A 12859-nucleotide genomic window follows, 5' to 3' on the forward strand; every position below is an offset into this window, starting at 1 on the left:
TATTTTATGGCTGGAGAATTGGTGCCTGTGAGCAAGACGAAAATCTGTGTTTGGTGTGGATGTTCATTGAGCTCTTTAAGAGCTATTTTTAAAATTAAAATAGCAGCATTGCATTCATCTTTGTATTTTTAAAGTAGTGCTGTAAGTGACGTAATTGCAGCTCTGAGTACTCAGCATTTTGGGTAAATCTGACCTAAATGTGTCAAAATAAGCAGCCAGAAAATGTGCCAAATATAATTATTGATCACCTATTAAAAAAAAAAAAATTGTAGAAAGGGCTTGATCCTATTTTGCAAGGTAGGGTTCAACTGCCTAAATGGTCACAGCTTTCTTTTCATGTGCTCTGTGACTCACACATGTTTTGGCACTTGTAACAAACAGAGAAAGGATATTATAATCTGTCTGACTAGTTTCACATATTTTTATGGAGCATTCCATCCAGTGTGCTGTAGAAAACCACATATGTATGTGTATATATATATACACACACACATGCACATATATTTATGATATTTGTATTTTTAAAAAGTACAGTACCAGTATTTGTGCTTGGCATTGCCCTGTCTCACTTGCAGGATCTTCCACTCAGCCTTGTTGAACTCCATGAAGTTCACACAGGCCCATGTCTCCAGCCTGTCATGGTCCCTCTGGATGACATCCCTTCCCTCCAGGGCATCCACCACTTTGGGAACTTGCTTTGCCCTCAATCCCACTGTCCATGTCCCTGACACAGATGTCAAACAGCACCAATCCCGGTATCAAGCCCTGAGGAGTCCCACTGGTCTGCCCTTGGACATTGAGCCAGTGACCACAACTCTCTGAGTGCAACCATCCAGCCAATTCTTTTATCCACCAAGAGGAAGGAACAAATGCACTCACATATACAGGCCTTTGGTGCTTGGGCTAGTTTGAGAGCAACAGCAGGTTGTCATCTTTTGTAAAGCAGCACAAGCATAGTGCTTGTGATGAGTAGAGATGCTTCACAGATACTTGCAGATAGTAAAGTTGTGAGGCCCAACGAGTTTAAGGGCTTGTAAAAAAAAAAAAAATTTAAAAAATCTGTGCATTAGAGTATGCACCAATGATAGGGTGGACTCTCAGAGTTAGGAGGAGAGATTGCCCCTTTCAGTGACCTTCGCTGTTAGATTGGCTCAGCTTTGTGATAGAACTGCACTGTTGTCAAAATCAAACGAAAAACCATTTGATACACTATCTGAAATATCCTTATAAAGTTTCAGCGTGGGGCATGCATGAGATAGATGAAATTTCACAAAATTTTCACCAGTTGGACTGAGGTTATAAAATTCTACTTAGAAGATGCTAGGTAGCCTTAGTTATGTGTAGTGTTTGGTTTCCTCAATATAAATGTTATCAGAAGTCCCCAGAGTGAGCACTTTTGGGTGTCCAAGTTTCATGATGCAAAGACAGAAACCCTGCATTGTTTTTCTGAGGTAACTACCCAGTGGGAGAAATTCTCAGATAAATTCTCAAAAATAACTGTTATCTAGTAGTTTATAATTTAGTGCCACAAAACCAGTGGCTTTTTCTTTTCCAGACAAAAAGTAGCATTACCTGTGATTTTTGGACTATTTAAAGTATGTTTCTGACACTGGTGACCCCCCTGTGGATTTTGACATGGAACTGTGACTTTTTAAATACAGCATCACAAGCTTTTCCATATGCACATTTGATATTAAATTATGGCTCTGCTGGTGATGATGGAATACAGATTTCAGGATAAGAAAGGTGACAAAGATTTTCACACATGGATAATTTTATGCACAATAAGGAGATTTTCTGTGAGTAATCCTGTTGATTGTAATAGGACTATTCACAGCTCAGTATGAGCATAAATCTTGGTGGAATCAGGCCCTGCACTGGCATGTGTTCAGCAACATGGAGCACTCAGAAATAACTGTGCAACAAGTCATAAGAGTGTATCATATGTTACCTTTTAGAATGTGTTGATTTTATGATCTGTTAACCTTTTCATGATGATTTATGTTTGATTGCTTTCTTTTTGCAAGTCAACACATTCTGATTGATTCTTAAAAATACCTGTGTGTTAATTTAAAAATCGTTCTTTTAGCTGAGTGTTATTTTTCTGAGTAGGGCTAAGAGAGAATTTTATTTAATGTTCTTTATTTAGAACCATTAAGTAGGGTATTATTCTTTACTCTCTAGGCTTCTGTGGTATGGTAGAAATTGAACCTTTGATATTGTGAAAGCTAGGTATGTTTCCTTTTGTATTGGACTATATCCATATTTTAATAGTGCAACTAAATATATTTTCTGATGTGATGAGAATAGTCAGCATTTTTCTTGGTTTGATAGGGATTTAAAGTGGATGTTAGCAACCTGTTCAGTTCTAATTTTTCTCTTCCTTTTGGAGGGGCTTGCATTGGTGGTGGTTTAATTCATGGAAATGCTTAAACATTTGTAGTTTTAAACATGCTATTAAGCCCTGTTGCTATCTCTTTCTTCATTAGCATTAGGAATTGTAGAATTATTGGTGACTTTTATACTTCATTTTAGGAGGAGGGCATTTGAGAGCGTCGATCGCAATTTTTCCTGTGGTCTGAATTTGGCATAGCCGTTGGGCATGTCTGGGTGGCAGCTCTGAGGTGTTCATCTGTGTGTGCACATGGCCTCTGTGGAGCAGTGGAGCAGTTTCACAATGCACTGTAATCTGATCCAACCACTGACCACTCCTGGGAGAAACTCCTGTTCCCTGCTTCCTCACTGCCCATCTCCCGTGTCCTCCACCCGCTCTGTCCCACGGACACAAACCTCATGGCTTTTCTGTGGGAATGTCTTTGTCCAGCTCCCTTCTCAGTTGCAGAATGCTGTGCTCAACCCAGAGTAGGCAACAAAGAGGTCTGAGGGAGGAGAGGTGCGGGACATTCCCCTTTGGGCAGGTACCCCCTATACTGGATTGTTTCTTGCAGTATCATTGAGAGTTGGGTAAATAACAAAACACACCAAATGTCCTGCTGGAATGGCCAATCAGCTGTAGTTGATTTTGTAGAAGTTTGGCTATTTAGAAAGGTTTTACTAATCATGCCAGTAAACTGTTCTGATTATAAAGGGGTTGACTTTTTAATTCAGAGTAAACCTTTCCAAAGTGAGTTCCACTATTCCACTAAATAGGGAAGGAAAAAATTCTGTACTAGAACGAGAATGTTCATTTAGGGAGTTTCATAGGTTTATGTACACTATATTAATTTAAGCTTACAGTTTAGCGCAAATACTTACAGCATGACCATGGAGATGAGCCCTAAGAAGCTGAGAGGTTTCCCCAGATTGCCTTTTGAAAAGTTTATTCTGTGTGCATCTTGCACAAGTAACCTTTATACGTTTTGTAGTGTGAGCTCTGCATGTGCTTCTTCTTCCAAAAGCTCTTGAAGCAAGGATGTGGGAGGAGTGCTCAGGTATATGTTCTGTAGCTTCAGATATTTGCTCATTAGGAATTTTGCCTTGTCTTTAATAAAAACACATTCCCCAAAATGTGGAGCTAAAATAATGTCATCAGGCTACTCCTAGTGTAAGGTTACCCTGAAACCATTTAATACCTTGGGCTGAGCACAGTGTCAGCTTTTGTGAGGGGAATCCTGGAGGTAGTTTTCATCAGAACAGTATCAGATTGCTAAAGGCAAGTTAGAATTGCTGTTGTGCATCCTGGCGCTTGTTTGGGTTGTTGTGTCTTAGAAAACATGGTCAAAGAGAGCTTATTGCTATAGTGAAAGTCTTATTTCTGTCTCAAGTCTTTGCTACAGTCCTTTAGAAGGAGCTCAGGTTTAAACCAGAAGAATAGTTGTATTTTAACAACTTTCCTTTCATGTTTCCCTCAGCCTTCTTTCATTCCTTTTTGCCTTGCAAAAATAGGGAGAAGATAGTATAGGAGAGAGGGTGGAGTGGGTTATGGATATAGAAAGCAGCTAATCCTGCTTTTTAACACTTACAAGGAGTAGTAGAAGTTATAGAACAACAAAGACTTTTCGCAGGACACTGTTTACATATACAAAAAGTCTATCTTACTTAAAAAGAAAAAGCAAAAACATTAATTCTGTTCTACAAATAGATACTAAACTGCAGATGATTTTAATTTTTTGTCTCTGCTGTTAATCCTTAAACGTGTTTTCTTTTCTCCTCTGTCATAAATAGTCTTTTAAATCCTACAGAATTCATGTTTCTGCACATACGGATTTTATTTTTAAAGTGAACCCAATTAGTATCTCTGAGTACTTGCTCATTAAATTAAATACTGCCTTACTTCATGCTTAAGAAAAGAAGGGAGAAGACAGGATAACCCTTACTATCAATCAAAGTGGAGAACAAGAGCTGGACCTGGTGTTGTACTCTGATGGCTTACAAATTTTGCTGCTTTCCTTCAGGGTGTCTGTTCAGATCTCCTTCATAGCAGCCACCATCCCAGCATACTTTTTGAATCAATTAATGTTTTCTCTCGATGGTATTTTTATTTTTGATTCTGAATTGAAATGTTTTCATGCTTTTCATGCAGCATGTTTTCCATTTAAGTGGTTGTTTCTTTAATTAGGAATATTGTCTTTACTGCTCAGCTCTCCAGCTCAGTGCAGAAGTCTTTGGCAAAGCTGATGTCAGGGCTCCTGAAATGAATAGTTCTGAAGTGCAGTCGGAGGCTCTGGCGAAGCAGCGGTTTCTGAGCGAAGCGATGTGGTTCACCGGCTGGGGATGTGCTGCAGGCAGCTGTGGAGCACCCTGTGAAAAGAGAAGGTGCTGGCAGTCCTTCCCCTTCCTCTCTCTCTTCCCCAGGGAGCTCTGCCTGTAGATGTCTCTTGTGAGATGCTTTGCCTACAGTAAAGGCTTGGAGAACCTCTCCCAAGCAAAGTGTATTCTTTAAACATTTTGTTGACAGCTATTTTTCTGTCAGTTTATAGGGGAACTATATGCTCTTAAGAAAAATCATAAAATGATATGGTAAAGCTTAATAGAACTTCTGAAATTCCATGAAAAACATCTCTGCAATAGGGATAACAGTATCTTACGCCAGGAAGTTTGCTTGTGTGTGTGTATGCGGTTTGCATTTTTGTAGCTTCCCTAGAGATAATCTCTAAGTAAGTTGATCTTTATTTCACAAATGCATCTTGCGCTTAAAAATGTATTTAATCTTTGCAGGCTCGGTAAAGTGTTCTTGTTTGAATGCTTTTAACTTACATTTCTTTATCACACTGTCATTCTTCCAAGAACACTTCTCGTCTTCAATTTAAATGATAGGATTCCTTTTATGTGAGACGAAAGGTGTCACTTGACAAATTACAAGTGTTTTACTGAATTAATTGCATTTGGGATGCTTCTTGCTTGGATTAATAGCCTGTTTTTGTTTGTGGTTCTTTGTTTTAAAACATTACCTCTTTGTTTTAAAACATCACCTGTAAGTTATGTAACTTACGTTGTTTTTCATCACTTCTCATATGCAGCCTAACACTGTGAGTTCTCACTATTTTTCTTTGAAAAGCCAGGTGTTTGAAAGCCTGATTTGATAAGCAGTGCACTTACTACACCACTTCTGATATGACTCAAGATCATGGCTGGAAGACAGCTCGAGGGCTTTCAGTTGCATGACTCTGCTAAACCTGCTAGTCAGGGTGAGAGGGAAACTGTTTCCATATCTGCTGCAGCTGAGGGAGCCGGCGAGGCCCATGAACACCAGTCCACAGCTGGCCTGTCCTCTGGGAAGCTGCTGTATCTGCCAGCTGTCCCAAGATTTGGCATGTCGGGAGTCTTCATGCCTCTGTTGGTGAGAGTAGCAGGCTCTTCTGTGCGGTTAACACTCAGCTTCTTAGTCTGCCTAACTTCCTGCCAGGAAGTAGCTTTGAATGGAAGATTTCCGCAATTCCTACCTAATTTCAGAGTGATGTGGCAGTATCATCCTCCACTATCATCATGTTCCATGTGGAACAGCCTTCTGTGCTGTTCTTGCCAGTGGCCTGATCAGACAGATTAGGGCCACCATGTTCTCACACTTGATGCTGTTTGTTCTCCCTTGAATGTGTTTCAGCATCTTGAGTTCTTGTATTCTCATACCTGTCCACCTAATTCCCTTGGAGAATCTGCAGTGACCTGATGCTGTTGTATTTCTGTAGCATGGAGCAAAAGCATAGTGAATGACAATCTGTGTGAGATGTACCCTGAGTATGGATTGAGTTCAGATAAAGGCTGAAATTAGTAGATATATCAGTTTTATTTTCCTTGAAGTCTGTCTTTCAAGCTAGATATTTAGAATGCTCTACCAAAAGAACCAGTCTCAGCTTTAGGTCTTTTGCGCCACCTTTTACCAAATCTTAAGAATTTCACTTCTATCTCACATTTCTCACTTGGCACAGGATATTCCAAACCAAAAAGATGATAAATTAATCCTCATTTTCTTCTTTTATAATGTTGTTGCAAGATCTCTGGGAGATCTGCATTGGTGGGAAGAATACAGCCTTAGTGCTGTGCCAGGTTTTGTTTGTTTGTTTCTGTTATTGCTGAGAAACTATCAGTTTGGTTTCCCAGTTACATCTGAAAAATACTTCATGGATTATATAATGTCTGCAAGTGGTTGTATGGCATAACAGACCTGCATTTTCCTTGAAGACATCTCATTCTCTTACTCTAATTGGATTAATTTGAGAGTCAGTTTGACACATAGCACTACCTGAGCTCACTCAAGGCATTAAGAAATTGTTGTTCATATTTGAAGACAGATACTGTGAAAATCAAAAGCATGATTTCAAACTTATGTTAGAATTGCAGGAGAACTAAAAAGGATAAATCACAAGCATAAATGTCCTGAAAAGAATTTTTCCATGTTCTTCTCCTGTCATGGGTGGTTTTGGTCCCTAAAATGGACTTGTTATGTAGGAAGGAAGAATGCTAAAAAGATTGATGACACTGTCATCAATCATAAAGACATTTAGCTTGGTGACTCTGTCCTCCTGATTTCCAGCAGAGCAAGGCTTACTAAAAATAATAAAAAAAAGTATTTGTCTGAAAAGCTTCTTCCTTTGGTGTACTACTTCAATATTTGAAACTGAGAGAGGTCAGACCATCCTGGCTGTCAGCCTTTCTGTGATGTATTCGGAAGTTTAGAAACTCTCGCGGTACAGAATAGAGACAAATGTTCTTTCAGTTTTGAGTTTTAAGACATGACTTGCCATCAGGATGTGTGAATCAGCTTTTTACTTTGAGGTGTGTGGTGAGGTTTTTGTTTTTTTTTTTTTTTTTTTTTTTTTTTTTTAAGAAATTGAGTTAATTTTACTTTCAGAATCTTAAGAACCAATATTAATATTTGAAACAAAGGACAATGTAGGAGAACTTAATGAGATTTTTCAGCTCTTTCAGCTGGTGGTTTCCATTCCTACCAAATAATCTAGGATCTTACCTAAAAAGAAACCACTATTTATTTTGTAAACTCTATGTAGTTTGATATAAATAAAGCTTCATAAATGTTAAGATACACTGAGAGTTTTTGAAATACCTTCCTGGAGAAGAAAATTATTTAGAAAGTGATCAAATGGATCAGACTGAATATGGAAATTCAGACATTTGATGTACATTTGTTTGATGGAGAGTTTTTGCATGTTGGCAGCCTGTTAGACTGGCAGGGGGCTGTCGTGGTGCAGTTCTGCAGTGATGGCCCTGCTGGTTTTAGGCAGAGACCTGATTTCTGTGGACGCAACCTGTAAGAGAGACCTGATTTCTTTGGTTCTGAATAGTCATTGTGAGCTGCAGGGAAGGCAGCATAGCCTCTGACTTTAGACTTGAATGGAGATGGATCCTTTCTCCATGCTGCACTCTCAGGGGGATGGAATTTGAAGTTGATGTCTAGCAGTGTACCCACATCACACCTGTATCCTGACTCTGAAAGCATCAAAAGCAAAGGTGCTGCTGCTGTTGTGATGCTGCCCAAGGTCCCATCTGGTGCTTTTGGCTGGGCCTGCTGTGTGTTGTCCAACTCCACTGTGCCTCTGCTCCCACCCTGTGTCTGCTGTGGCCTGTGTGTGTATTGCCTCTGCTCTCTGGCTGTGGGAGCATAGAGAGATGGAGGAAGGATGTCTGTCTGTCTGTCTGTCTGTTGGTGTGTCTGCCTCGAGCACTGAGGAGTGGGTAGTAGGGATTATGGGCCTGGGGAATAGGGTGAAGGAGACTGACTGCTCTGACTGGACATCCAGTGTGCCAAGGAGAAGAATCCTAGAACTACCTTGTGTATATATTGATTGGTAGAATGAGAAGATGCTGCCACTTCCAGCTTCACAAAAGCCTCCTGCTCTGTGCTAAAAACTAATTATTAATGTCATTATACTTGTTAGAATATTGTGAATTGTGTTGCTTTTCATGATTGGAATTTATATTTCCTCACTAATGCTCCTGCTCACTGTGAATGTCTTTTATGAACAGCTTTGACCTCTCTGTTTGAGTCTTTATTTGATGTATAGCTTTAGTTATGAAGTTGCATTTTCATAGTATCACAGAATAGTGTGGGTTGGAGGGGACCTTTAAAGGCCATCCAGTCCAACCCCCAGCAATGAGCAGGGACATCTTCACTTAAATCAGTTTGCTCAGCCCCGTCCAACCTGGCCTTGAGTATTTTCCTGGATGGGGTATACACCACCTCTCTGGGCATCTTGTGCCAGTGTTTCAGAACCCTCATTGTAACAATATTCTTCCTTATATTAGTCTAAATTGGCCATGTCTCTGTCCAAAACCATTACCTGTTGTCCTGTTGCAACAGGCTCTGCTAAAAAGTTCTTTCTCCACCTTAAAAGCTCCCTTTTAAGTAAGGAAAGGCTGCAATAAAATCTCCCCAGAGCCTTCTTTCTGTCTCATCCTGTTGGCATAGCAGAGATGTTCCAGACCTTTGATAATTTTCCTTTACTCCCCTGGTCTTTCTCCAGCATATCCACATCCTTCTTATGTTGTGGCCTCAGAGCTGGATGTAACACTGCAGGTGGGGTCGCAGGAGAGTGGAGTGGAGGGGCAGAATCACCTTCCTCCACTGCTGCTTTGGATGCAGCCCAGTTTTCTCTCACTTGTGGATATTAAGATGCTCTAGGAGCTGCAATGCCCTGGGGTAACAGCAGTGGAAGAGCGCTGTAAGGACAAGGAAGCAGGGAGAGCAGGACCAATATGAACGAGGTGTTTGTAAACGACAGTCAAAATGGAAAAAGAGAACAGAGCAAAGAGGGCATACAGGAAAAAAATTAAAAGTTTTCTAAGGAATGAGAAGGAGGAATTAGCCATCATTTAATTACAATACTTTTACCAGTTGTCAGGAGTGCTAATTTGAGACCTTTTATGTGAAAATGTTCTATTGTGTGCACACAGATGTGCAAAGGGATAGTCTTTTGACATTCCTCAAAGATATCCAACTTTTGGTTCTTACTCGGTATCAATTTTAGGACTGCATGTGTGTTTGTTGAGTACTGACTTGAGTTCTTATAAAATGTTTTTAAGTAAAAAATTTTAAGCAAGCGCACCAATTGTAGATGTTTACTATTAAAACTTTCTTTGTAGGTAATTGCACTTAAGAATGAACATTGAAGACAAGCTGGGAGGATTATTTCTTAAATGTGGTGGCATAGACCAGATGCAGTCATCCAGGGCTATGGTAGGGATGGGTGCAGTATCTGACCAGTCTGGAGTATCGAGAGAACGGCAAGAGGCAGTGCTTCAAGATCGGACTATGCCGCACCAGGAAATTCTTGCAACAGATGAAGTGTTACAGGAAAGTGAACTTCGACAGCAAGAGATGATTTCACATGATGAACTCATGGTCCATGAGGAGACGGTAAAAAATGATGATGAAATGGATGCACAAGATAGACTTCCTCAAGGGCTGCAGTATGCTGTTAATGTCCCTGTAAGCAATTTCTTTGTGAAATATTGGAGAGATTACTAGGAAGCTTGATCTGGTAGTCTAATCCTACTCTGGCAAGAATCTATTAATTGCTTGTTTGGATTTTGATTATCAAAATATTTATGTCATTTGCCTCAGGCTGTGGATAAATTTTGCCAATTAAGTATAATCTTTAAGTATCTGTTTTATAAATATTTTATAAGCAGGCTGTTACTATAGAACTAAAGTGTTAAAATGTGCTCCTTTAAGGATATTTAATGTTCAGGGGTAACTACAAACTGGAATAAATAGCGTTATTAGAAGGTGCATACTGTTTATGCTGTTCATAGTACTGTTTAGTTGCTTTTGCTATAGGAAGCATCTTGTATGTTTTTAAGGTATGTGGACGCTTAGCAATTGCATTCACACTGCAGGTTGGACTGTGACACTTCATACATGACCATAAATATGCCCCTCCACAGAATCTCATAGAAGGCATACCTTGGCTTTCCCAGAGAGCATAGAGATGACTTCCTTTTGATAACAGAGCATCTGTCTGTAATGCAGCACACCATCACTGTTACCCTTCAAACATAAAGGACAATCACCAGGACTATAAAAGTAGACAGCCTTACACACGAAGAATAATCTTCAGAAACACAGCACTGTTAAAACACTACTCTGTTAGCTGTAGATCAGGTGGCTCAGGTGTTAGAGAAATGTAAGAGTATCATGGTCTTCATTAAAGTTCACATTAGATCGAGATTTTTTAAAATTTTTTTTTTCAAAAACTTCGTTAGAACTGGTCTTTTTTTTTTCCTTAAAAGTACTTCTGTCTTAAATATATAATAAACTATTCCGTTAAATCTTATATTGACAACAGCATGGACTAAAGTAAAATAGGTATGAAAAACTGAATGGTTTTACAGATGGAAGTGATTTTAATTTATGAACTGATCTCAAAATCACCACAGGTCAGGAAAAAAGACCTTGGGAGATGAATGAAAGGATACATCAAAATGTTACTGAGGAAATTAACTGTGCCCTTTTTATTTAAGATACATATTAATTCTTTCACTTAAATTTCTGAAAGATTGAAGCCAGAAGATAATTCCCTTAGGAAAAGGTTTTCTGTTTCAGCAGTTTGTCATCTTCTAAAATTGAAAAATTGCTTTTCTGTAGTGAGAACCTTACCTGAAACTGGCACTTGGTATCTTAACAGATCAGTGTAAAGCAAGAAATTACCTTTACTGATGCATCTGAACAACAGAAACGAGACAAAAAACAAATACGAGAGCCAGTAGATTTGCAGAAAAAGAAGAAAAGAAAACAGCGTTCACCAGCAAAAGTAAGACATTGATTTGGCAAAACCAAGATTAAAAGGACCTGAAGATTTGGTTGACTATGACTAATTTCATTAGCATTTGAACTAGTTAGGCTGGAAATTGTTTGTTTGCTCAGTAAAGATGCAGTTCTGAAGTTCACCAGAGACCCAAAACAAAACTGATATAACAGTGTTTTTCTTTGAACTCCTTTTTAGCAACATGAACTCTTGACATATTTTAACATCTGTCTCTCCAGGCAGTTCTCTCTCCAAATATTTTTTTTAAATTATGAGTCAGTAACTTTGTAGACCATTTATAAATCATTACTCTGTATCTATCTAATAATAGTTGTGCTTTTCTGTGAGCCTGATAATTTTATATGCTTCATGCATAGTAGTGAAAAGTTTTTAAAAAGAAAACTAAAATGGTAGTTTTGAAAATTCTAAAAAGCTTACTAATATATATAAAATAATTTACTGGTAGGGAAAATTCCTGTGGTCATAATCATCTTCATATATGTATTTATTTCTATCAAAAGGTTCTTACCCTAGCTGCTGGTTTGTTACTTAAAAATTTGTTTTGTAGATCCATTCATAAGGACTATGTACCCTGTATGTCTGAAAACAATTTTCTTCTGTTGAGAAGCACTTCAGATAAAACCAGAATCATTTCACCTCATGAGGTAGCAGTGTTATATCTTCTAGTAATTCCCCAAATCAGTTATAATCTTCAGACTTAAAATAGAACATATGCAGGCTGCTCTGATAGAAGTAAATCAGTTATACGTTATCACACAGCAGCATTAAAATAAGCCTACTCAGAAATCAACCAAGACTGTTTGTACATTAAAGGGAAACTCACCGTAATACAAAGAAAATCTCCCAAACCTCCTTTTTATTGCCCTGGGAGCAGGACCTTCCAGTCCTCCTCTAAGCACTGTCAAATAAGGTTGCACCTGTAGTATTCTTGGAAAGCTGAGAAATTGCTTCAGATTGGGTGTGGAAGCAAGTTCCAAATGCTGTGCATTTTTTTTCTCACTTCTCCCTTTGAGAGAAAAAGGAGATCTAGGTTGAGTACACCCAGAGATCACTTCCATGGAAACATGGCAAGGTAGAAGAGGCATGTGTCCCTCTTTCTACAGACGTGTACTTGCATGCTTCCTTTTTATCTCCCAGTCTGCCAGGATTAGTCTTTTGAGATGACAAAAGATTGAAAAATGATCAGGAGAATTGTTAAACAGGTTCCTTTTCAGTCTATCTTCCCCTTTTTCAGACCTGTCAGAGTAGAAAAAAGGTGAAGGACTGACCTAGGTGAGAGCCTACTGCAGTTTCAGTATTTCCAGGGTAGTGGGGTTGATTTCCCATCCAAACAAGCAGCTGGAACTGTGACAAATGGAAGTCAGTTAACATTCTGAAACGTTCTAAATTCTGTTTTATATCAATGCAGTAGTCAGGTAAGGAAGAAGTCATCAGGTATCATGACTCCTGTCTCCTGTTCCCTCTCCCACGCAGACACACACACGTGCACACACGGACACACACGCACGCGCACACACACACACGCACAAGCTTTTTTGTTGCTTTGGTTGGGGAAGCTGCTCTGACAAAGTTAACTCCTATCCTTTAAGAGGTGGTAGATTAAGTAGAAGAGCCCAGGTTTAGGATAACCATGAAAT

At 39.1% G+C, this 12859-nt stretch overlaps 1 protein-coding gene across 6 annotated transcripts in view; it reads left to right on the forward strand.

Annotated features, from left to right (window-relative positions):
• Window positions 1–12859, forward strand: part of ZNF148 (zinc finger protein 148) — a 37118-nt gene that overhangs the window by 11592 nt on the left and 12667 nt on the right. For 4 of the 6 annotated variants that reach the window (XM_068195324.1, XM_068195326.1, XM_068195327.1 and 1 more), the window contains 2 exons: window positions 9538–9883; window positions 11082–11207. In XM_068195324.1, the coding sequence (XP_068051425.1) occupies window positions 9554–9883; window positions 11082–11207 (456 nt within the window). In that variant the 5' untranslated portion in view covers window positions 9538–9553. The remainder of the gene's footprint in view (window positions 1–9537; window positions 9884–11081; window positions 11208–12859) is intronic. The other 2 variants (XM_068195329.1, XM_068195328.1) reach the window with 1 other exon arrangement.

The sequence above is a fragment of the Anomalospiza imberbis genome, chromosome 7, assembly GCF_031753505.1.
Source record: "Anomalospiza imberbis isolate Cuckoo-Finch-1a 21T00152 chromosome 7, ASM3175350v1, whole genome shotgun sequence".
NCBI lineage: Eukaryota > Metazoa > Chordata > Aves > Passeriformes > Viduidae > Anomalospiza > Anomalospiza imberbis.